Raw genomic sequence first — 26,674 nt, 5'->3', positions numbered from 1 at the left:
AACAAAAAAATTAATTGAATTTGATTTCTACAGTACAGGTGCAGTGCCTAAAATCCGGAACCCTCGGGACCGAGGCCGTTCCAGAGTCCGGGCTTTTCCGGACTTCCGATTTGCTTTCTGAAGTCACGAATCCGGAAACACCCGAGCCAAGGTTTGGATATTTCCGGATTTCGGAATGTCAGAAAGGGGGGGGGATTCCCGCCGAGGAGCTGTTTGGGCCGTCTGGCCCCGCCAAGGAGGTTCTCAGGCCAGCCCCGCCGATGAGGTGTTTGTGCCAGCCCTGCCAAGGAGGTCGTCGGGCTGGCTGGCCCCGCCGAGGAGGTCGTCGTCGGGCGGGCCCCGCCAAGGAGGTCTCGGGTGGGCCGGCGAGGAGGCCCCAAGGTAAGCACAGCGGCGGTAAGGCAAGCAGGGCAAGGCGAGCAGCGCCAAAGTGAGGCCCGAGGTCGGGCAGCGGCAGGGTCCCCAGAGGTCGTCGGGTCCGGATTCCATATGACCCTACCACTGATCATCCCGGAGTCCGGAACTTCGGATTCTCGACGCTGCACCAGTACCTCATTATAAATAATCAGTCCTGCATAACTATTAAAATTATCTTACATATTCATTTTCTTTAATTAAACAAATTGTACATAGGCAAGAAACTCCAGGAATATACATCCAGCAGTCTAATTTCCTAGTTTATTTGGCTTCATATTTCCAATGAATATCAATAATTCAAGAAATTACCCTAGGCTTTAGAACATCAGCACTTAACAGAATATGAATATCAGAAATCTTAAAGAAAAACTAGGAAAATGTCAGATTGTGAATATTACATGTTGTTACATTTTTTGAATAATCATGAACAGTTCAAAAAATACCATTTAATTACTTTTTCATCTCTTCTCCCCATTATCCATCCAAATATCTTGATTTCTAAAGCTTAAGATGTAATGTCAAAAACCTAAATCTTTTGTCAGTGTTACAGATCAGATTAATTAAGTAGACTTCATTGCTACCAAGTACTACAACCACACACAGGAAATTAAATAGAATGACCTGTAATGTGCTTAAGTGGAAAACAGCAGAAGATGGTTAAATGGCAGAAATTATATTAGCATGAGAGAAATCAAAAAATAAGAGACATTGCAAGACGGAGAGTGAGTGTGTGATTAGTTAAAGGGAAATAGGCAGGTCGAAAGTAAAACATAAAAAAACTGGCCCAGGAAAAAGTAAGTCAACACAAAGAGTTCAGACCAATGTGCCCCCTAAGGTGCGTAAGCGCATGACTGCGCATCAATCGGGAGGTCCCGTGAGGGCGCTCACAAGCTGATGCCGTTAGCCGATAAAGGGACTGCGCACAAAGTAACAATTAGCGGGAACATTGGTGCAGACCACTTGCCCAGCAGTGTTCCGATGGGGAGTCCAAACAACTTATATTTATATAGCGCATTTAATGCGCAATTTAATGCGCTTCACAGGGGCGTTATCAAACAAAAGTTTATACCGAGCCATAAAGGAGTTATCAGGGCAAAAGAGGTAGGTTTTAAGGAACACCTTAAAGAAGGAAAGAGAGGTAGAGAGGCGGAGAGGTTTAGGGGAGGGAATTCCAGAACTTAGGGCCTTGGCAGCTGAAAGCACGTCCGCCGATGGAGGAGCGAATAAAATCGTGGATGCTCAAGAGGCCAAAATTGGAGGACCGCAGATATGCTGGAGGGTAGTAGGGCTGATCCCCACCCCAAGTACCAATCCAGTCCATCCTCCCATCCTTGGAAATGCCAGTACACCTATTCCACATTGCCAGCACCCGCTGCCAGAGAACAAATGGGACTATAGTTAAGACCTAAAGTTGTTAAAGTCAATATTAAGGCCAGATGGCTGCAAAGTGCCCAGATAGGGTGGAAGGGAGGACAAGGTGGATCTTGTCATGGTCCGAGGGGCGGGGGGGGTGCAAGGGGCCTGTCTATCACGGAGGAGGGAAACTTTTAGTTGAAGAAAAAGGACATTTGGAAGCTCTGGTGTGGAGACAGAGAAATTGGGAGAAGGGAATTGAATCCTTACAGGAAATGTTAGGAGGTTGGGTAAATGACAGAAAGCAGTAGTGGCTAATGGATGTTATTTGGACTGGACGGATTTAAACAGTGGAGTTAGGAACATCAAAAGTTAGGACAATTTCTATAAATCTCTATAGATATAAATTATTACGACTGAATTTGGTATGAGGTAACAATTATCAAAATTTGCAGACAACACAAAACAAGGAGAATGCTGGAAACATTCAGCAGGTCTGGCAGCATCTGTATAGGGACCAGATAAGGTAACATTTTGGGTGGGACCCTTTGTCAAAGCAAACAGAGAGTTAGATAAAATCTGTAAATGACAGAAGACTGCAGATGAAATGTGATACCAACATATAAGTATATTGGGAACAAATTATGGTTAAAAAGACATATTTATATAATGTCTTTCACGATCTCAAAACATCCCAAAGCTCTTTACAATTAAGTACTTTTACAATGTAATCACTGTTGTAATGTATGTACATTCACTATGAATGGTGTAGAACTAGCTAAAGATGAGTTTGGGTTAAGAAAGATGAAGAAGCATAAGCGGACTATGTACTTAACATGTCATGGCAGAATGCTGAGCTGTACAGTCAGATATCTCGAGTAAAAATCAATCATGCAATGCTGTGGTCAAACCACACCTTCTGCACTGTGTCCAGGTTTGGTACTAAGGAACAAGGGAAACATTCAAGCACTGGATGCAGTCCAAAGAAAATCAAGAGGCTGATCCTCAGCACAGAACTGAGCTTTGGGTGGCGGGTCTTTTGCCTCAGAAGGCGGCGAGTGAGGAGGCAGAACAATCTTTTAAATAGTCTATAAATAGCTAAATCCAGAGCAATTCTTCAAGACAAGACTCCGAGGGCAAAGAGAAAGAAACGAGGAAGCCCAAATTTCTGATGGGGCTGCCCATCTCGTGGAATTGCAGTGGAGCAGGACCCAAGTGCACCGATGGAGGAAGACAAAGATCCTCTCCCAAATCGTGGGGATGTGGTGATCTGCAGAGTTGGGGATACTGGCCAGTACCTGTAAAGGTGCGTCAGCAGCTGCCCTGACAGAAGCCCAATGGCGAGGTAATGGCCGCAAATAGTCCACAGCTGCAGAGAAAAAAATTCTGAAGATTGCTCCCAAGGGAGTGCTTAGCCACTAAAGGTAAAGATAAAGTAGTTGATCGCCTCGAAGATTGATGATCTTTGGTTGCAAGAGTTCTGGGGCCTTCGTGGGATTTACATTAGCTCTCAGCAGGTAAATGTCCTGCTGAGGCTTGCCATGGGCATATAGAATGGAATTCCCATGGTAGCTCAGGAACTCCCCCAGACAGCCATTATCCTGAGATAGTGAGTCACTGCAGCACTCCTGCGCCATCGCCACCTTTCCCCCACCCCCCACCATCCCATCATAACGGTATGTATATTGAAGCCTATTAAAATTAGAGACAAGTTTAATTTTAAAGCTCATTGCATTATGATCTTATAGTATATGCTCATTATTGTGAATTTAACCACATGCAACACCGATTAAATACTTAAAATTATTAAGTCCTTGTAATTTCTAATAAATACTTCATAATACAGTATGCTTGGCCACATTCATTTTCATGGAGGCAAGACTCTGATTGAAAAGGTTTTTTGTAATCTACAACAGTACACGGATTGAATGCAAAAGTTACGAGACCATTCTTTCCCATTTCTCAAACTGGTGGCTGCACCAGTCTTTTGCTTTTTTAATAAGCTAAGTTCTTAGCATAAATAGGTACTGCTAATAAAACTTCTAACATGTCATCAACAGTACTAAATATAGTCTTGAAAATATTGAAAAATGTACCCATTAAGTAAAAGACACAAAGGCTACTGTTTTTAAAGCTCTTGTGTCATTTAAGTACAACCATGGTGTACCACATGCAATTTAATCGGACAGTTTCCTAAAGTCCTGAACTTTATCAGCTTGTTACGGGTTGTGTTGCAAGACAAGGATTTGAAGAACACAAAGCTCCCTTGTATTTTGTTCTGGCCAATGGCATATACTCCACCCACTTTTCAGTGAAGTACAAAACATGAACTAGGCTTAATGCCAGGAGATTACTACCCTGACTAAAATCAAACTACCATACATCATTATATCTGCTCGGCCATGTAAATTTATATGGTTTTGTTAACCATTATGGAAAGTGAACTTCAATAGAATCCAGGTACTAGAACAATTATAAAATATACAATGAAGAGAAAATGCAATTAATTTTGGAAAAATCATGTTTTCAAGGCATTAAAATAGCTCCCCATAGAAACATGTTCTCTGTATTACGCCATTATATCTAAGATCACCTAGGAATTGTACTACACTTGTGATATAACAAAATATAAATGAAATTTGACAAAATAAAACACAGATCTTCTATGGAAACCAAATGTGAATGCTGCAGTACCACTGGAGTGTGACATCCTAGGGCTAGATTTTCCCACAATGGCAAGATTGACAACATATACCTTAAATCTCACCATTTAGCATGTTGATCTCGACATTGCCAATTAGCTCCAAATTTCGCTGGTTTTCTAATTAGAATAAGCTGTAGTGAGCATAGTGGCGAATCAGTCACTCAGTGTCGAGCTAAGATTACAGCACATTCACCATCCGGAGCCCCGGGAGGGTTTCAGTGAATGGAAGTGTAACTTCTTAAATAAACTGTAATCTAGAACTATTTTAAACTGTAGTGTTTCTGAGTTTCCAAATTGTCAGTGAAATAAACTGTAATCTAGAACTATTTTAAGCTGTAGTGTCTGTGAGTTTTTACATTTTTGTCAGTTTCACTGGTGTGTGTGTGCAACTAATCGATGTAGCCAGCAAAAATTTACATAATGATGTGCTGACTTTCCTGAGTAGATGGGTTTGAAATGTTTTGGAGTTGTGTGTACATCAATTAACTTGTGACTGATTGAAACAATAGTAATTAATAAGGAAATTAGCATTATTAGAAAAGAAGTGTTATATTTGTGGCTTCAGGTGAGGTCAAGCACTGTGGGAAAGCAGAGAAGGGGGTCATTTCAGGATGCGTTTATTTGTACAGGTGCAGCGTCCCGAATCCGGAACCCTCGGGACCGAGGCCATTCCGGATTTTGTGTTTTTCCAGACTTTGGAACGTCTTTGATGTCACAAATCCAGAAACACCCGAGCCCAGGTTAGAGTATTTCCGGATTTCATAATGCCAGAACGGGGGGACGGGGGTGGTGCTCGCCGAGGAGCTGTTCAGATCACCGGCCCCGTCGATGAGGTTGTCGGGCGGAGCCCCACCGCCGAAGTGTTCGGGCGGGCCTCGCCGAGGAGGAGCTGATCGGGCGCGGCTCTGCCATGGAGGAGCTGATCGGGTGGGGCCCCGCCATGGAGGAGCTGATCGGGTGGGGCCCTGCCGCCGAGGAGCTGATCAGGCGGGGCCCAGCCACCAAAGTGTTCCGGTGGGGCCCCATCGCGGTGGTGGTATTCGGGCAGGCCGACGAGGTGGCCCAGAGGTAAGGGCAGCAGCGGCAAGGCGAGGCCCGAGGTTGGGCAGTGGCGAGGTGAGGGGCGGTGAGGCGAGGCCTGAAATTGGGCAGCGGCAGGGCCTCGAGGTCGGCGGGTCCAGATTCTGGAATATTTTACGGATTCTGGACAGCCCTGCCACCAATCAGCCCAGAGTCCGGATTCCAGAACATTCCGGATTCCAGAACCCCAGACTTTGGACGCTGCACTTGTACTGCCAAATGGCCACCTTGTCTCTGATTATCTCTCCATTATCACAGGACCTATTGCTGATTGATCCTCCAAGGGGACCAGCCAAACCCTGAAGTTCCTCTTGAATGTGTAATTGGAACGCCCCTCAACCCAAGTTCTGACTGACTTTCCATTTTGTAATACGATCCATGTTGACTTCAGAAGCCAATGGGGATACATGTCCCCAAAAGCCATGAAGTCTCTTACCCCAGCGCAAGTGCTGCCTCCCCCCAGCCAAAGTCCCTTACCCAACTCCCCACCCCCGCCATAGATGGGGCATTGTGTGCAGATTGTTAACAGGTTTATTGGGTATGAAGTGAATAGTGACAGTGTCGTGACTTCTGGAATTTATCCACTCCAACAATGTCCCTTGTAACACACGCACCGAGCTTTCCAAGAAATTGGTTTGGGTTTAAAAGGGGTTGGAAGGACCTCTCTTTCCCCCCCCCCCCCCCCCCACCAACCCTGTGTCTTTCTCTCCCGCCCCCCCCAGGTCTCGTCTCCTCTCTCTCTCTTCCCTCCCAAAGGCTCTCTCACACTCTCTTCCCCCCGCCTCGTCTCCTCTCTCTTCCTCCAAGGCTCTCTCACACTCTCTTCCCCCCGCCTCTCTCTCTCTCTCCCCCCGCCATTCTCTCTCTCCCCCCTCCCCACTGGCTCTCTCTCTCTCCTCCTCCCTCCCACCGCCCCCCCGCCCAGGCTCACGCGCTCTCTTTCCCTCCTCACATCCCTCACCTCCCCCCCGCCATCCCCCCCGGCTCTGTCTCTTCTCCCCCAACCCCACCCGGCCGCCGGTTGCTGCCACCGCTCTCCCCCCGCGGTTCAGCGAGAGGCTCAGGGCTCAGCTCTCTCTCCCCGCCCTGTCGCTTCTCTCCCCGCAGGCTCTGAGGAACATGATTGGACTGATTGCGGAGCCCCACTTCCGGTTCCAGGTGGGAGGCATCGGAGGCGGAGTCAAGGGGACGCAGAAGGACAGAAAAATGGCAGTACAAATAGTCAGTCCAGTCATTTAAATTCTGAAAACAATCTCAAATTGAATGGGCTCCCGGGCATACCAATATTAAAATTGAAAATATCAGGTGTAGGAAGTAGCTACTCAAATATTCTAATTGCTTAATGTTTGCAACAGTAATACATCTTTAACAAGTGAGCCACTTAAATCATTATTTTTACGTTTAAGTGTCAGAGGCCTGATAACTGGCTTGCCGTTGATTTTAAGAGAGTGGGAGCTATGATAATTACCTTTGAATTCTTGTTGATGTGCAAACAGCCGAGTTGCGCAAAAGTTCCAGGAAAATATAGAGTGGCGTAATCCTATGGAGTAAGTCACTTACTCTGTAATTTCCCCTTTCTTTTGCACTGTTCAAGGGTCCCTACGACAGAGATGTGTCATTACAATGTTGCATGACCCCGGGAAAATCGGGGCCATAATGTAGTTTTGCCATGTGGCAGAATCAAATTCATTGTCTGATGAGCTTACTGCTACATCATGTAGTAGAACAGGATAATATATGCACAAAAAAGGGAGAACTACTTTATATACATAACACTATCTCCCAATTTAGGACATTTTGAATTAAAATAACTTGAGAAGGATTCCTACTGGTTAGGAGATATTGATAATTGCTCTCCCTTCCCCCAAAACCAACTGACCAGCTGTTAGCAGCTGAACAAATTCCTACTGCACGACCTGTTAGCAAGTGGTCTCTTGGCATGTCAATATTCTTTCCAGGCCTTGAGGCATAAAGTGCTCGAGACGAGAAAATGTAGTAGCAGCTGAGTCCGCAGACTAGAATTGGGAGGTCTCCATGGGAGAGGGGAAATAAAGTTAATTTCTGCAATAGGGTCCTGTTATGAATTCAGGTCTGCTGCAATTCTTTACTCTGGTTCAGTGGTGTTACTTGTTCCCTTAAGTGGTCTGGTTGCCTGCTTATTTTTTTTTTTAAATACAGAATTTGATTCCCACTGCCCTGTTTCTGCTAGTGTGTAGGCGACCCCCAGGAGCGTAACAATGAAATTGCCTTTTCTGCACAATCTTAAGCACATGTACTCCTTTAAACTCTCCAACGGCAGACTGAGTTATGAGGTGAGGCATTGTTTGGTTTGGTTTATAAGCTGCTTTATTTCACATACAAAACAGAGTATGATGAAAGTCGTTTGGTACAATCAGTTCAGCTTCTGTTCTCGTACCATTACGAAAATAAAGAACATGCATATACTAGTCCACTTGGGAGATTCTTACCCGACAGAGCAAGATATATTCTCTCTGCTCGCTGTCCTGTCAACGGTGCAGAGGTTATTTCTTACTCACGTTTTATCTGCTGCCTGACTCTTTTCACAGCCTTTCTGGTGTCTGTTGATTTTTTTTTTTTAAATCCTCTCTTCAATCTCTAGCAGATTTGAAAGATATTGGTTAACACATCATCATCATAGGCAGTCCCTCGAGGTTGAGGATAACTTGATTCCACACTAAAAATGAGTCCTTAGGTGACTGATGAGCTCATTTTAGACGGTGGAAGATGCCTGTGCGTGAATTCTTTTAACGTGGAGTGGCCATTGCACACCAGCCACCACACGGGCTTGACGGAGCAAAGTCTTGGTCCAGTGGCAAGGGGACTGGAGACCAGACACTGTCGTATGTGCCCAGTACATACACACAAACTCAAACATACTCCTACTGTCCTCCTTCCTTCCTCCTTCCCACAGAACCTCTCTCTACGTGGAATTCATATTACGCAATGTGAGCCTCACGACCTCACAGCCTTGCAATTGGCCCGTGCTGTGTCTTCCTTTGGTCTTGTCCACGCTGCTCCGCCTCTGGGCTCCAACCTCTCCGCTCCTCTGTCTCGTCTATCCTTTCCTCTTGGCTTCCGACCTCCGCTCCTCGCCGGTCCCGACCTCCGCTCCTCGCCGGTCCCGACCGCTGCTCCTCGCCGGTTCCGACCGCTGCTCCTCCTCCTCGCCGCTTTCGACCGCTGCTCCACACTGCTAACAGATTTGAAAGATATTGGTCAACACAAGGTGCTAGTTGTCTCCAGAATAACCATATTTTGCTAACGAATGGGCCACTGATTTGAAGAGTTCCCAAACAGCCCATTCCACATTTAAAATTGTCACCGCATTGACAATTCAGCATCGGATTGTCTGGAGCAGCTAATCACTTTTAGACCAGCTTCTGCTAAAAGCCTATTTTGAAACAGTTCATATTTGGTCCTATTCGTGAAAACAATGACCATAGAACAATTACCTAAATTGAGGAGGCGTAGAAGTAGAATTACTTTATACGTAAACCACTCCTTGCTGCTTTAACTATCAATATTAAAGGAAGAAAGGAAGACTTGCATTTTATATAGGATGCGTTTATTTGTACTAACTGAATTGCAGCCATTTCTGTGATTGGTTCTCCATTATCACACGGCTTATTGCTGATTCCACTTGGAGGATAAGCTACACCCTGTAGTTTCTCTCGAATCTGTAAATGGAATCGCCCAGCCTAACTTTGCACATTGTAACATGATCGATTTGGACTTCAGAAGTCAGGACACACCCCTCCCCCAGCCGAAGTCCCTCTTCACCTCAGCGCAAGTGCATCCTCCTTACCCCAGTGCAAGTACATCCCTCCCCAGCCGAACTTTCTTACCCAAACGCCCCTCCATCCTCCAAACAGGCTCGCTCTCTTTCCCCCCGCCACGCCCCCACCACCCTCCCCAAACAGGGTCTCTCTCTCTCCCCCTCTCCGCCCCACCCTCCCGCCCAAACTAGGCTCTCTCCCCTCCCCATCCCTGTCCCAAACCAGGCTCTCTCTCCTCCCAGGTCGCCCGCTGGCTCTCTCTGCCTGCCGCTCTCCGCCCGGCTCGGGGCTCGGTGAGGCCCACCAGGGAGCTCTGGGATCAATGGTCAACGTGGTGTTTGGGGCCGGTTCCAACGCATGCGCAGAAAAGGATTAGTGTATATTGTGCTGGGGGGAGCGGAGTCGGGAGACTATTTGTCCTAACTTACTTCTGCGCATATGTCAGGAAACGCATACACAAGAAGCACTAGTTAGGACAAATAGTTACTGAGGGGGGGGGGCGGCCGGTCGGTCCGAGGCCAGGGGGAGGTCGGTCGGGCCGAGGCCGGAGGTTTCCGGACAACCCCAATATCGATCGGCCCGGTGTCCGGATTCCGGAACTCCGGATTTTGGATGTCGCACCTGTATAGTGCCTTTCAGGACCACTGGACGTCCCAAATTGCTTTACAGCCAATGAAGTACTTTTGAAGTGTAGTCACTGTTGTAAAGAAGGAAACATGGCAGCCCAATTTGCACACAGTAAACTCCCACAAACAGCAATGTGATAACGACCGGTTAATCTGTTTTCGTGATGTTGATTGAGGGATAAATATTTACAAGACACCAGGGAGAACTCCCCTGCTCCTTTTCGAAATAGTGCCATGGGATTTTTTTACATCTACTTGAGAGAGCAGAGAGCCTCGCCTCAACATCTCATCTGATACATTATCTTGTACAGTTAAATAAATAAATGTGGAAGGGCAGCACAGCATGGGGATGGACACAGATTCAAGTCTCTCTCTGTTCAGTTCCCAGTTGGGCTAAATTAAGGGGGGGGCGGCGGGGGGCAGGGAACACAAAGGAAAAATTATGTTACGGATAGTCTTTGCCACTTCTTGGCAGCGACCAATAGTGCTGCCCGAAGAGCATAAAGAATTGGGGATGAAAATAGAAAAAGGGAAGAAGTTTACTTCAATAGCCCTCACAAAAAGTTATATATGAGAGTGGAAATGGACAAACCTTCCCAGTGCTAAGTTGCATGATCTGGAGCCTCTATAGGTATATTTACAGACGCTAGGTTAATAAATTACACTGCATTTAAAACTGGTTAATCCTGTGTGTATTTTAAAGCAGCACTACTGACTTTAATGGGACCTGGCACTTCAGACTGAAGTTGATTGAGATGCAAAAGTCCTGGTGGGCTGGGGGTGGGGAATTATTGTTGGCTGAGTATTACATCATAATTACCTATTATATATTACAGTCCCATAGAATCAGCCACAAGACCAGTCCAAATTCAATGGTGCTGCTTCAGGATGTACATGGGCTGCTCTCATAAAAATGTCACTGGAACAGCTTTGAACAGAAGAACTCAAAATGGTAGATTTACAATGCCAAAAATAAAAAGCTCAAATCAAAATTACAATGGACAAATAGGAAAAAAATTCTGGAAAATACCTTATACAGAAATTAATACTCTATCTCTTGCAGCAACCTTATTTGGTACAGTATCAACTCTATACAGAGTAATTAAAAGTTTACATTAAATAGGCATATTAAAACCATACCACCTGAAAATAACATGCTGGCTTAAATTTTGCAATTTTACATGCTGGGTTACACATCACTTAGAGATCCATTTAAAAGAAACATTCTTCAATATATTTCCTAGAAACCAAAGCACTGTCTACCGTGAATTTACCCTTTGTGAGTGACTGTATGCTTCAACAGCCACCATGAATGCTATCACGATCCCTGCATATGTGACCACATTCAGAAAAGTTCTTCTTTTCAAAAGAGAACCCAAGAATTCAGGTTTTATCTGTTGTTGAAAATGTAGTGCAAGATAAACTATCTGAAGTGTGTAACTGAGCTTCTTTCATTGATTCAGAATACACAAGAAAATTTAAATGTGGGTCAACATAGTTAAAAGAACTACAACTGAATGGGAGAACATCATATTCACACTCATCAGACAAAAAAAATTGCAAAACAAAACCTGAACACAGAATGAGACTTGGATGTGATCAAAATGAGGGAAAAAATTGCCTATTCATCAGGACCTAGTTAGAATGAAAAAGCATGTGGCAAACAATCCAAAAAGTTGATCAAATACTTAATACACAACATAATTCATGTTTAAATGCATTATCGAATCAAAACGCTTCATTAAATTATTTGTGAGTGAAGTTCAAGGTCATTGCAGCAGTATCATATTTCCATGCTCATGTTGAAGACACCCCCTTCATTATTAACATAATTAATGATTTTGAAGAGCTCTGAATTAGCAAATGAAAACACAATTTATTTTCTCCCTCCAAAAAAAAACCCCGGATGTTGTACAGCACAACTGCTTAAAAATTACAGTATTAACATATCAAACCATTGTTCTTGGGTGAAAAACCCAAGCAGTTGACAAAATATTGAGCTATCTCCCAAATCTGCACATTTGAAGCACAGAGTAATAAAGATGAAAAATATTAGCTAAATTATAAAACTAGAACATTAGAGCTCTTAAAAGGGCACTGTTCCAAAAGCTGCGGATCGTGGAAATGAATACTTTCAAATATTCACTGTTCTGGCTCAGTCTCTAACTAATACAAGATTCTTTGTTAAAGCAAAGTCTTCAGGCAGGGGGAGGGCGGAAGGTACGTCTCGAGTATCCTTGAAAATCACTTTGCATACTGGACGAGAGTTTTCCCATATAAAAAAGGTTTTCAATGGAGAACAGCTTTATTCCATAATTAACACTTTCATTTGTCACCTCTCAGCACCCCAAATCTACATATTCATACCAATTGTTCCAGGGTAAGAAAAAGTTGTACATTCTCTTCTCACTGCTGGTTGAAGTCACTGTTGGGCTTTGCCGTTTTTGTCGATAAATGATCTTTTAAAGAATATTCATATTCTAAAAAATACTGACTACTTTCATTTGATGTTTACAAAGCGATCAGGCCCTGGATTTACTTGCTTCAGTATAGAAAATATAACGCACAGAATTTCACATTTACCTTTCCATATTTCTTTAACTAATAATCCAATAACAGTTGGTATCAAATCACTGAAGTTTTGCTGAATTGTTTCTTCTCAAAGGTGCTCAAATATTATTGATATGGAGGAAAATAAATTATTTTTGCCTCACAAAAACTATTCATTTAAAAGGCATTTGTGTAAAAGAATTGTAGTAACTCCTATAAATTTATTCAAATACAAATGTTTATTTGCTGCAACAGTGCTGCATAAAAATAGGTATCCATCTAATTTCCAGCATGTTAAGTGGTTTATAGTAAGACATTAATCTTACTATCGTGTTATCTTAAGACAGTCAATGTGCCATGGCTCACTTAGTATCACACTTGCCTTTACAGTCGGAAGGTTGTGGCGTCAAGTCCCATTCGAGAGACTTGAGCACAAAAATCTAGACTGATTCTGTTATGTCCGTAATGTACTTATGAATGACTCCATGAGGCAATGTGTTGTACTCAAACTGTAGTGACCTTGGTCCTTTATTCCAAACTCCAGAGTGAGGCACAAGCATGGTGTGCAGCCTTTGAAACTGGGCCCTGCCACCAGGGCAGGAAACCCCCGGTCTCCACCAGTTGCACCCTCTAGTGGTGCCAGCATGTATACACACAATGTAAACCTTATTGATAGTGCATCAGGTAAACATGTCTCCATCTTATGCAACCACACAGTGACTACAGAGAGTACATCCATAGTCTGCATACACAACAGATTCTCCAGTGCAGGACTGGGGGAGTACTGTCGGAGGTACCATCTTTTGGATGAGACCCCGTCTGCTCTCTCAGGTGGATGTAAATGATCCCATGGCACTATACACTATATCAAAGAAGAGCAGGGGAGTCACAGCCAATATTTATCCCTCAATCAACATCGCTAAAACAGATTATCTGGTCATTATCCATTACTGTTTGTGGGAGCTTGCTGTGCACAAATTGGCTGCTGTGTTTCCTACATTACAACAGTGACTACACTTCAAAAGTGCCTGAATTGGCTGTGAAGCGCTTTAGGACATCCAGAGATCCTAAAAGACGCTACATAAATGAAAGTTTTTTCTTTTTATAAATAATATCCACCAATGAGGGATTCTAAATTACTGCCAATAGAGTAAAAAATGTTTTTTCTAAATAAATTAGTAAATGCTAGGACTAATAATAGCTAAGATGGAGATTAAAACTTAAATTCAATCATATAGCTCTGTTAACATTTTTCAAATAATCTAGTTTTGCTTCTACGGTTTATGGTTATCAAAGACAATTGATTGATAGTCCTGTAACTCAGTGCCATTAACATAACATCCTACATGTAATAGGACACTTTATGATGTGATGTTATAACTTTCCAATGCTACATGGCTATCAGCAGCAATTCCCTAGGTTTGAATTTAACATGCTTTCATCTTGATTTTTTTTAAAAAACAGTAATAGGAAATCTCCACATAAAAAAATAGAAGCTATTAATATTTCACACTTACCAGCAAACCTGCAATTTCTCACTCAAAACAGCATCTGAAAAGACTAAAGGGGCGAAATTGGGGCACACAATGTGAATTAAATGAAAATTTAGCATCCGGCGAGATGGGCAGCTAAATGTCTCGGAATTGGGGTCTTTGAATTTTAAAAATCTGCGGGGCAGTATTAAGAGGCGAAATTCGACTCCGCAGCACGGTAGCAGGGCGATAAGAGGAGCTGAAGCATGCGGCGTTGATGATATCATGACGCATCACAATGTCCCTCCCCTTCTTTTAAAGGGGAGGGTTGCTGCGAACACTGCATCTGCTTTCCTGGTGCCCACTGGCCACCAGGGAGGGTTTAAGCCGGGCCAATGGCCGGACACCCAAGAAGGGGTGTCAGGCTGTATGTTGGCAGCCCGGCCAAACCAGCACCACTTTGGTGCCAGGCGCCTTTGCCGCCAAGATTGGGAGCTCCCGCCGGCTGTGCCCAGATTTGTCTATGTCTATAAGTTCCTCCATGGCCTCCCCTTCCCTATCTCTACAATTTCATTCAGTCCAATGCTTCAGCATGAATACTTTGCTCTTCTGATTCTGACCTCCTCTGCTCCCACTTTCCCAGAACAGCAATTTATATAGCACCTTTAATGTAGTAAAATGGAGACGGTTAAAGAGATACGGAATGGCGAGGCCTTGGAGGAATTTGAAAACAAGGATGAGAATTTTAAAAATCGAGGTGCTGCCGGACTGGGAACCAATGTAGTTCATCGAGCACAGGAATGATGTGTGAGCGAGACTTGGTGCAAGTTAGGATACGGGCAGCAGAGTTTTGGATGAGATCAAGTTTATGCAGGAAGATCGAAAGCCAGCAAGGAGAGCAGTGTTACCTTGTTCTACTTTGGTGGAAAATCCTTCTTCTGTCTTGGTACAGGAATGCTTTCACTAAACATCTCAACCTTGTACCTCTCTCCTCTCCAACAACTTCCTTAAAATTTGCATCTTTGATTTTTTTTCCTTCAGACACCACCTTGTCCCACCACTGCTTGGTGGCCAGTTATTTTATTTTGAATTTTGATGCACTTTGTGTTGCTTGTGTTAAAAGCATTTTATCATTTTTTTTTATTCATTCATGGGATGCAAGCGTCGCTGCAAGGATAGCATTTATTGCCCATCCCTAACTCACTTGAACCGCTGCAGTCCATGTGGTGAAGGTATTCCCACAGTGCTGTTAGAGAGGGAATCCTGGATTTTGACCCAGCGACGATGAAGGAACGGCAATATACTTCCATGTCAGGATATATGTGACTTGGAGGTAGTGGTGTTTCCCATGCACCTGCTGCCTTTATCTATCTAGATGATAGAGGTCACGGGTTTAGGAAGTGCTGTCGAAGAATCCTTGGCGAGTTGCTGCAGTGCATCTTGTAGATGATACACACTGCAGCCAAGGTGCACTAGTGGTGAAGGGAGTGAACGTTTAAGGTGATGGATGGGGTGCCAATCAAGCGGGTTGATTTATCCTGGATGGTGTCGAGTTTCTTGAATGTTCTTGGAGCTGCACTCATCCACGAAAGTGGAGACTATTCCATCACTCTCCTGACTTGTGCCTTGTAGATGGTGGAAAGACTTTGGGGAGTCAGCAAGTGAGACACTCACCACAGAATACCCAACCTCTGACCTGCTCTTGTTGCCATAGTATTTATGTGGGTGGTCAATGGATGTTCGGGGATGATTGTGCAGGATTCGACAATGATATTGCCATTGAATGTCAAGGGGCGGTGGTTAGACTCTCGCTTGTTGGAGATAGTCATTGCCTGGCACTTGTGTGGTGTAAATCAGCCCAAACCTGAATGTTGCCCAGGTCTTGCTGCATGAGGGCATGGAGTGCTTCATTATCTGAGGAGTTGCGAATGGCACTGAACACTGTACAGTAATAATGCAAATTGGTGTTGATGACTCATTGGTCATAACCTACTGGCCAAGTTCTGTACCTTGGGATTAGAAAGCCATAGTTTGTGCATGCAGTTTGTCAATATTTTCTGCAAATGTGATGACAGAGGCAGAACATGGTGCAAAAATCTTTATGCCCTTGTAATTTCAAGTATTTAGATGCTATTTATTTCTGCCCTCCTAGAGGCAACACTACAAAGTTTGAAAATAGAAACAATATGTTTCATAATATATATTTTTTAAGCAGATGCTAAAATTAAATTCGAAATCTAAAGTTGATTTAAGTGATAAGAAATGTTTAAAAAGCTGAAAATGCATGGACTGACCAAGAATTGCATAAGAAATTTTAAAATACCCTTTCCCACCTCCAGATGCTGATTAATATATGTACTACATTTTTCTGTTTTTTATTTCAGATTTGCAGTTTTAGGATTGGAATATTGAATAGCAAAATTTATGAATCCAATTGCATTTTGCAAGTCAATTAGTCCTAAAAATTGAGCCTGAAGTGAAAATCAGTCACCGTGATACAATAATGAAAATATAATTTAACACCATCTTTAGGGTTGTTAATGCAGATATCTACACCTGCACAAATATCAAAATGTGCGAAGACAAGGAATTGTACATACAGAGTAATACACGTAGGAATGCCAGGTTTAATTTACTGATAATAAATTTTAGAACAAGTTCTGTTCAGCTGTAAAAAAATGGTAGAATATTCTAGATATATTCGACTGCAGTAGTGCATCAAAGAGGCGCAGAGACAAAGGGTTAAAGTTTCGGCCTGAGCTGCTCCTATATTTTTGGAGCAACTAGTTTAGAATGGAGTATCTTAGAAATTGCAATTCTCGGCATTTAGTTTGCTCCAGGTCTAGTGAGTTAGAATAGTTTCATTTTCGAACAGATTTTTTTTTCCAAAAGGGGGTGTGTCCAGCCACTTATGCCTGTTTTGCAAGTTTAGGCAACGAAAACTTACTCCAAACTAACTTAGATTGGAGTAAGTGTAGATTTTTGTACGCTTAGAAAAATCTTGCCTACACTTAGAAATCAGGCTTAGGGAAGAGAAATTTACAAACATTAAACACTTCACTTTTACAAATAAAGAGCCATCATCAATAATAAATGATAAATAAATCAATAAATAAACCAATAAATAAATAAAAAATTATTTCTACTCACCTACTGCAGCACCGAGGAGAAGGGGGGGGGAGGAGAAGAGCAAGAGCGAGAGGGGCGGGGGGAGAGAAGAGCGAGAGCAGGGGTGGGGGAGGAGAAGAGCGAGAGCGAGGGGGGGGGGGGGGAGAAGAGCGAGGGGGGGTGAGAAGAGCGATAGTGGGGGGGGGGGGAGAGAAGAGCGAGGGGGGGAAAAGAGTGAGGGGGGGGGGAGAAGAGCGAGAGCAGGGGTGGGGGGGGGGAGAAGAAGAGCGAGAGCAGGGGTGGGGAGAGAAGAGCGAGGGGGGGGGGAAGAGAAGAGCGAGAGCGGGGGGGGAGAGAAGAGCGAGAGCGAGGGGGGGGAAGAGAAGAGCGAGAGCGAGGGGGGGGAAGAGAAGAGCGAGAGCGAGGGGGGGGGAAGAGAAGAGCGAGAGCGAGGGGCGGGGGGGAAAGAAGAGCGAGAGCGAGGGGGGGGGAGAGAAGAGCGAGAGCGAGGGGGGGGGAGAGAAGAGCGAGAGCGAGGGGGGGGGGGAAGAGAAGAGCGAGAGCGAGGGGAGGGGGGAGAGAAGAGCGAGAGCGAGGGGAGGGGGGAGAGAAGTGCGAGAGCGAGGGGAGGGGGGAGAGAAGAGCGAGAGCGAGGGGAGGGCGGGGGGCGAGAAGAGCGCGAGCGAGGGGAGGGGGTGGGGAGAAGAGCGAGAGCGAGGGGTGGGAAGAGCGAGAGCGAGGGGAGAGAGCGAGAGGTGGGGGGGGGGAAGAGCGAGAGCGAGGGGTGGGGGGGGGGGTTGGGAAGAGCGAGAGCGAGGGGTGGGGGGGGGGGAGAAGAGCGAGAGCAAGGGGAGGGAGGGGTGAGAAGAGCGAGAGCGAGGGGCGGGGGGGGAGAGAAGAGCGAGAGCGAGGGGAGGGGGGAGAGAAGTGCGAGAGCGAGGGGAGGGGGGAGAGAAGAGCGAGAGCGAGGGGAGGGCGGGGGGCGAGAAGAGCGCGAGCGAGGGGAGGGGGTGGGGAGAAGAGCGAGAGCGAGGGGTGGGGGGGTGGGAAGAGCGAGAGCGAGGGGCGGGGGGAAAGAGCGAGAGATGGGGGGGGGGAAAGAGCGAGATCGAGGGGTGGGGGGGGGTTGGGAAGAGCGAGAGCGAGGGGTGGGGGGGGGGGGGAGAAGAGCGAGAGCAAGGGGAGGGAGGGGGGAGAAGAGCGAGAGCGGAGGGGGGTGGGAGAAGAGCGAGGGGGGGAGGGGAGAAGAGAGCAAGAGGAGAGGGTGGGGGAAGAAGGGGGGAGAAGAAGGAGGAGAAGAAGAAGAAGAACGGGGGGTGGGGGGGAGAAGAAGAAGGGGGGGGCAGAAGAACGGGAAGGAGGGCAGAAGACGACGAAGCCAGGCCTCGCCGAGGACTTCGATGGGGCCCGCACGCAGCCAATGCCGGGCTGCCGACATCTCTTCAGGTGGGGCCCTCCCCCAGCGAGAGGCCGGTCGGGCAGGCCCCGCCGACGACAACGAAGCCAAGCCTCGCCAAGGACTTTGGGTGGGGCCGGCGCACAGAAGAAGCCGGCCGCCACTGACGAAGCTGGGCCCCACCGAGGACTTCAGGCGGGGCCCGCACGCAGAAGACGCCGATGACTCTTTGGGCAGGACCCGCTCCCAACAATATGCCGGGCGAGCGGGCCCTGCCGACGAGGTAAGATGCGCCAGGCCACTCGGCCCGGGATAGGGGCGATGTCCCTTTGGCCTGAGATAGGGTCGTCGCCGCCCGGGAGAAGGGACACGCTGGGAGGGCCGGGAGCTACTGCGCATGTGCGCAGCTGCCGGCACTGTTTTTGGCGCAGGGTTGTAGCTCCGCCCCCAGCAGCTTCTGCTGTGCCGCGCCGAGCTAGAAACGGGCCTACAGCTATCAGAGAATCGCGAGGTAAATATTCGGCACAATTTTTATTCTACAAATTAGGCGGGCCTCTCCGATGTGCGCCGTTCTAGCAGGAGTCCGAAACTTGAGCCCAAAAAGTGGGCTACAAATTCGCATTTTTTTTTAAATGTGCCAGATAGAACTGCATTAACTGCAATTATGTTATCAAGTTTCACCAGCCAGTCATTGAGGAGTTCTGCTTTCCTTCACGTTTCATCAGTGTCAAGAAAAGATGCATCAAGATTTTTTTTTTAATAAAAGACTTGGGTAACTCAATTATATAAATAAGACACCAACATTAGCCCCAGGGATCCCCATTTCAATTATGGCCAACTGAGATACCCAGCACATAAAAGCAACTAATTTCTTTTCAACTGAAATGACTGAAAGCACCTGACGAAATCCAGTCTGAGGGCTCAAAATTGCCCAGGAGTTGCTCCGTTTTTTTGGAGCAATTTGATTTTTCTGGAGTATCTTAAAAATCCCCATTTTGCACATTCAATTTGCGCCAGTGTGTGAGTTAGTTAGGATTTTTTCAAAGTTTAGTTTAATTTTTTTTCCAAAAGGGGGCATTACCAGCCACCTATGCTCGTTTTGCCCATTTAGGCCACTTTGGACAGCTAACAGTTGCTTCAAACTAACTTAGGTCAGCGTATGTGGCCACTTGTGGCCGCACAGAAAACCCTTGCGGAGAGTTAAGAAATCAGCGCAGGTAGGTACATCGGAGACCATTCGGCCAGAGATAGGGGTGGGAATGATCTTGCAAAGCACTAAACAAAGCACAACAAGTAGTAAGCATTCAAGAAGACATAAAAACATGCAAGAAATAATAAAAAATAAAAATAAATCCTACCTTCCTATCAAAACTCGGGCCGGGAAGTCAGCAGAAGTAAGTCCAGATTCCAGTCCCAGGGCGCCCTATCTCAGCCCCAGCTCCAATTCCTTCCCAAAGAATCCTCTCTGTCTGACCCCACTCCTGTTCCTACTCAGCTTATCTAAAGTGCGTTCCACAGCGGGTCCGGCCGGTGCGTGAAACCACTGGGCCAGGGATAGGGGCATCGAGCATCAGGTCCTTTCCACACAAGCTGCAGGACACACTGGGAGCGAGGAGCTACTGCACATGCGCGAGGAGCTACAGCGCATGCGCACACACTCCAATGCGCATGTGGAAAGCTGCCGACACTGTTTCTCGTGCTGGGCCCTAGCTCCGCCCCCCAATCGACTGGCCACGTCACGCCAAGCCTCGGGAGAGGCAACATAGCGGCCAGAATCGGGGGACATTTTTTTGGCGCTGTACTCACCCCACAAAGTCGGCACATCACTGGTGAGTGCGCTAAAAAAAAGGGTGGGCCAAATTTGAGCCCGAAGACACAGGATTTATGTACAATGCTGATGGGTACTTTACCCTCAAGAAAAAAGAAATTCAGCTCTAAAAAGATAACAAAAAGAGCAGTAAATTCAAGTCAAATAATTTAAAAACCTAACTTCCATTTGCTCCTATAGGCTGCCTGAATTCAGTTAGCACCAGAGACACTGCAGGGGCAAATTTCATGGCGATGTCAATTTAGGTGCAAGGAAATATAAATCAGAAAAATACTCAACTCAAATGCGGGAAAGATGTTTCCCCTGGCTGGGAAGTCTAGAACAAGGGGTCACAGTCTCAGGACACGGAGTAGGAAATTTAGGACCAAGATGAGGAGAAATGTTTTCACTCAGAGGGTGGTGAACCTGTGGAATTCTCTACCACAGAAGGCTGTGGAGGCCAAGTCACTGAATATATTTAAGAGGGAAATAGATAGATTTCTAGAAACAAAAGGCATCAAGGGGTATGGGGAAAAAGCAGGAATATGGCGAGATAGAGCATCAGCCATGATCATATTGAATGGCGGTGCAGACTCGAAGGGCCAAATGGCCTACTACTGCTCCTATTTTCTATGTTTCTACCCTCAACAGCAAATGCATCTGTTCCTCTAGGTTACTGCATTCCACTATTTTTTGTTGCTATTGATTCAAATTTTGCGATTGAATTTAAAAGTGTGCATATGATATATAATATCAAATATATGCTCTAAAATGCAAATATAGCAAATGAATGATGAGATATCCAGTGTTATAAACATGGTGGCCTAGATTTTCCATTATGCCATTCTCTCTGTGGAAGTGCATGTCCACTGTACCTCAGCCCGCCCACTGAACACAATACATTGCCCAGGGTTAGCCTATTAGCCTATGTTTTGGTGGCTCCTCCTGGAGACCCACCTTGGATTGACTGCATTTACCCATGGAGGTCGAAAATAACATGCTGCTGTGGGACTTAAAGACCTGCAGCAATTTAGAGGGAGGAGGCTGCATTTGCAGAACAGTAGAGGAGCTGAAAAGTCATGCAGCCAGAAGATCTACAGGAAAGAGAGCCTCCAACTTAACCAATGCTGAAATACAGGAACTATTGGAGGCAGAGGCCAGGGCAAGCAGGATTCTTCTGTTCTGTGGGGGAAGAGACCATCTCAAGCCACACTAATGGCACAGTGGGGTTAGGGGGCTCAGGTGGATGAAACAATTGGTGACACCTCCTCAACCCTCAGATCACCAAATCAGTGCTGGAAAAATTGTCGACGACCAGAATAGGCAAGGTCAGTGTACTGCCTACCCCTTAAAAGTCATCCATGTACCACCTCTTATGTTGTCCTCTTGGTACAATGAATGACTCAGTACTGCCAGTAAACATTATGAAATACCGATGCTGAGTTGACAGTCTATCAACACCCCTGCTAAATAATGAAAGATTAACAACCCACAAACCTCCCACTAAAACCATCACAGCCCTCTATATGCGTCATGAGTTTTTAAGTTTGCAAGCAGTCACTGGGTCCCCTTCCGAACTCACAAAGGAGTATAATGGGATGTTCGTGCAACCTAGGCTGCATGTATTGCAAAAAGAAAATTTACAAGGGAAGGAATGGCAAATATACACAATTTGACCACTACATGAAGGCACACAGCATCATAGCATGTCTGGCAGAAGGAGTTGGAGATGGAGACATTGTTCAGCAAGAGGCACAAACAGCTCAGCGCATAAATGAAACATTTCTGGTTTCTGAAGCTTCAATAGACAATATTTGCACTCAGCTAGCCTACAGCAATTGTATTGCATGCTGAAAGATTCAAATGTAGCTCAGTGATGAATAGCCTAATATTAATTTCTGGTACTCTAAGTCTTCCATCCAGATCAAACACAGCTTGCTGACATGGATGAGAGGTCCTCCCATTATGGCTGCTGCTCTACTCATACAGCGTCACCAATCATCTACACTGTTATTCATTCCATCACTTTAAAGTGTCAGCCGAGAGTCAAGCATTCGAGGGCCTTAGATCAGTGATAGGGCAGGGGCTGCACTGGGTGACACCATGCACAGTTGTCCATGAAGAAGTGGACGATAGAGGATGATGAAGATGACATCATTGATCAGAGGGTCTAGAGGCATCAGACATTGGTCAATACCTGATGCTTCTAGACCCTCTGCTTTTAAACAAAGGATGCCAATGCCGCATTGAAGCCATGTGCAGGCATTGTTTCACAAAATGTGCTGCACCCATCTGGTCTGCTGAATAAGTTTGTCACCAGCGTGGAAAGCACCATTCAAGAGGGAATCTTCTTGCTGCAGCAAACCCTGGAGAGGGTGGCAACTCAAGGATGAGCTGCAGAGGACATCCACATGATTGAGACTGCTACAGCTTTGTCTGCTTCCCGAGCGGCAGCTCACCTTTCTGCCATGGAGGCCTTGGGCATTAAGTGGAGCATAGGTATGGGAGTCTAAACTCTCATTCAAGACTGTCTTTCAGATAAATCACTGGACCAATGGAGAATGAACCCAGCACTAGTGGCCTAGCTGGCATTACTTTACAGAACCTACTTTTTTTTTTTAAATCCAGGTTTAGTCTGTGTCATGTCAACCAGATGCCCAAGCATGCTCGTTTGCAGCAACAGGGCCAGATTGCTCCGCTATCTGATTTGGAGATGCAATCTGCAGTTGGCCCTTCTCAGGACAATGACTGATCGAGACAGCAACCACCTCAATCCTACGAAGTTAATATAAACAATAAAACATCCAGATATCCCCTCTACTTGGTCGCTCAGGTGGCACCTAGAAATTGATGGTGAGAAAAAGTTGGAAAGGCACATAATGGCACAAAAAGGAGCCCTATAATGATTAAGAAATGCCTGTGGTTTATGATGTAATAAAATTGGGGAACATGATTTTTTAGCTTTTATTCTGTTGGTAGTACTAAGGATTGTGGGAAGCGGGGATGAAGTTCCAAGAATTTGTGAAGCTTAGTTTGAAATGTGGGGAGATGCTGTCAATTAGATATGGGCTCCATAAATATGTGCATTAATTACTTATTTTCCCAAGAATGCATCCTTTTATCATTCTGAAGATTAAACTGAAATGTCAGTTTAATAATGTTCACATAATAGCTCTGTATATTTTCTTCAAATTCAAATATATAACTTAGTATTTGAGAAATGCATACATAAGTTCTAGCTATGCAATAGACCACAGTTTTTAAAAAACTAACTCTTCAAGATACACACATTAGGCCAGCTAGAAACAACAAAGAGTTAAATTAACACCCAATTATCACAGCATGCAGATCAAATAGCAACGTTCTATGCCAGAACTAGTTGTAATGAGTCTCATTACTACCAAAGGAACTGCACTTGTCAAACATGCATGCAATTCTATACAATCATAATACACAATACCACTTCTACTAAAAAAGTAACAAAGTAACACTATGAAAATAAGTTTTAATTATTTTCAAAATTAAACCAAAAGTAATTCAATCATGTTGACCTAGTAGTGCAGCACATCGGTTTTGCAGTCAACAATGCTGCGTAATTGTAGGACATGAATACTGGACCGTGATTCTTCACATGGGGAATTCATAATCTGTACAATCTTCTGAAAGCAGATATTGAGCAATTCCCTATGTGCTACGTTTTTACTTACACCCATGCAAAGGCCAAGGATTGCTCACAGTAACAAAAGGCAAAAATGTGATATTAACTCACTCTAAGCAGTACTTGCATTGCTCCTGGTGAACAATTAATAGAGTAGCACTGGCATAGCTTTCTATCTGTTAGAGAATGGTGCACATTTGTTTCATCATATATGGAACTCCCATCCTTGTTACATGTTTATGATTATCAATGGACATGTATATTTACAAAAAGGTTTGCAAAGAATTCATACTTGATTTGGAGCAAATACATTTTCTATCAGTTTTTAAAAATCAATGTAGAAATTTCAATAGGTGTCCGACACTCTAACTTGTGTAACAGCACAATTGTAGTTGTTCAAAGACACTCTTGCTTTGCAGTAGGAAGGAGTACTGCCATTGTAAACTTTTCTAGATTTCACTAATATCTCCTAAATGTATTGAATGAAGAAATACAAATTTAGGATATTTCTAATTGAACCAAGTTAAAAGTTAAGTTAATTAGAAAATATCTTCCATTGGTACTATGGTGATACCCTGTACTTTCTTTTGCCAAGAATACAAATCACCACAATGGTCTATAGAATTCTATCCATTTTTAATGATTCACTGACCTGGCTGTTCTCCCTGAAAGTCTTTAAAAAGCTATTTATCCTTCAACAAAGCAAATATGTATGTACCCAGTACCTTTTCAACTGTTTTCATGAGCTGTGCATTTTTGAACAGTTTTTCATAAACGCAACACAGTCCAAAGTTTATGATCCAAAAATTTTTATGTTGAATATATTTATTATATCATGCGTTCTAGGATATGCATTATAAATAGCAACCTTGAATGCTTTCAGGACCTCTCTAAGGTTTAAAATAAGGCAGCCATGATAAAGTAAACAGAACAGTTTATTGCAGGAAATGTTTTTAATTGTACCAATAGAAATCATCACAAAGCTAAACCATAAATTAGAACTGACATTTTGTTTGCACTGCTTTGTGCATAAATTGAAACTTTAGAAGTGACAATAACTTTAATTAGAAAATTTACAGAAGAGTTATAAATGGCACAGGGAAGTGTTGGGATGAAGAAGGATCAAATATCCCACAACATCCTCAGATCATTACACTATTTCTGATGAAACACCACGGGTAATCGAGGAGAACAAATGAAGAATAAACAAATTGTTTCATCTAGACATTAGAGAAAAATCTATTGTCAATTGTGCTGACTAGTGTAGCATTGCATTGCTCTTTGCCCTACAGAAGTTACACATTAAAATGCAGTAACCAATTCCAACATCTGACTAGTAGAAATTGATAGATTCTCAAATTTACACCAAGTACTAGGGTATAAACATTTTACTTAGGATAGAGTAGAACATTTTACAACATAGTTTGATATTCAATGACCTCTGACTTAAACTTTGTTTATGGTGCCCTCACAAATGCACAACCCATAAAATACATTCCTTTGTGTTTGTATGTTTCCCTTAGTATAAAGGATAGCCTGCTGTTCCTCTAATAGCTATGGCAACTAGAGCGAGGCTGCTTACTATCTTTCCTCCCTCACCTCATGTTTTATTTAGATCGTACAAATATAATCCATACATATTTAGCAAGCAACCGATTACCTGCATTGCAACTTAAGTGACACAATACACAACACATCTAAATACAAATATACAATATTCTTCAGATATCATTTTCCTGTATACTTAAACAGCTTTTATAAATTGCGCCCCCTCAATTGTGATCTATCCTGCTGAAGAATGAATAGGAGCTACCCGCTCTCGTATCCATAATTCACAACTTTTTGGAAAAAGATGACTGCTATGATAAAAATACAATCCAAAATTTCAATTTTATTTATTAATTTTTAGCGTGGAACTTCAATGGCAAAGTGATCCAATTTTGTACACTTTCAAGTTTTTGTTTCTACAGGGTAAACCTCTTCTGTACAACCCCATAGTTCTATATCTTAAGAGTCTCAACACTGCCTTGTATTCAAACAGCCAACCAACTTTATACAGCTCCGTTACAGCTCACTAAATAGAACACCCTACCTAAGTTTCTTCCTCACAATAAGTTTATCTCCAGAATGGGGGGGGGGGGGGGAAAGAACAGTATTGATGCAACTTAATACCACATGTATCCAAGTTAGGGTAAAAATAGTGAAACAATAGAAGTATTCACTTTCTTTAGATGATCTTAGCTTATACTATCTTCATTTGCCCTGAAAAATCAGGATTAGAATTGCGTTTTAAAAGACAATTGAGATACACAAATAGGTTGCTTATTTATAAACAGTTATAAGGACCAAAAATGTTAATACCTCCAATTATGTAATGTCAACCCAGGACACTGGTCTCCACAAACATTACAGGGTTGCCCTTTTTCTGGGTCATCCACTGCAGAGAGCTGTAAAGTAAGATTTATTATTAATATGGCTCATGAGAAGTTTTCCAATATATTTTAAAAAATTGCAGAAGCTTAAAAACAGAATATTAAAAGAAACCTTCAACAACAAAGAAATCCCTTTAACTATATTAAATGCCCCTTCCAATTAAGTTCCATAACCCCCAAGCATTCCCTATATTACAGCAGTGACTACACTTCAAAAGTAGTTAATTGGTTGTGAAGTGCTTTGGGACATGCCAAGGTTGTGAAAAGTACTACT

The 26,674-nt window shown here is 44.1% G+C and overlaps 1 protein-coding gene across 5 annotated transcripts in view; it reads right to left on the bottom strand.

The window, feature by feature from the left end:
* The window catches only part of prickle2b (prickle homolog 2b), a 323,079-nt gene that overhangs the window by 265,664 nt on the left and 30,741 nt on the right, over positions 1-26,674 (bottom strand). For all 5 annotated transcript variants that reach the window (XM_070895218.1, XM_070895217.1, XM_070895219.1 and 2 more), the window contains one exon: positions 26,330-26,415. Coding sequence is in view for 1 of the 5 variants with exons in the window: in XM_070895216.1 (XP_070751317.1) it covers positions 26,330-26,415 (86 nt within the window). In the remaining 4 variants the exon portion in view is untranslated. The remainder of the gene's footprint in view (positions 1-26,329; positions 26,416-26,674) is intronic.

Source organism: Pristiophorus japonicus, chromosome 12 (genome assembly GCF_044704955.1).
Source record: "Pristiophorus japonicus isolate sPriJap1 chromosome 12, sPriJap1.hap1, whole genome shotgun sequence".
Classification (NCBI taxonomy): Eukaryota; Metazoa; Chordata; class Chondrichthyes; family Pristiophoridae; genus Pristiophorus; species Pristiophorus japonicus.
The sequence above is the reverse complement of the archived record's forward strand: the minus strand, read 5'-3'. Positions and strand labels throughout refer to the sequence as shown.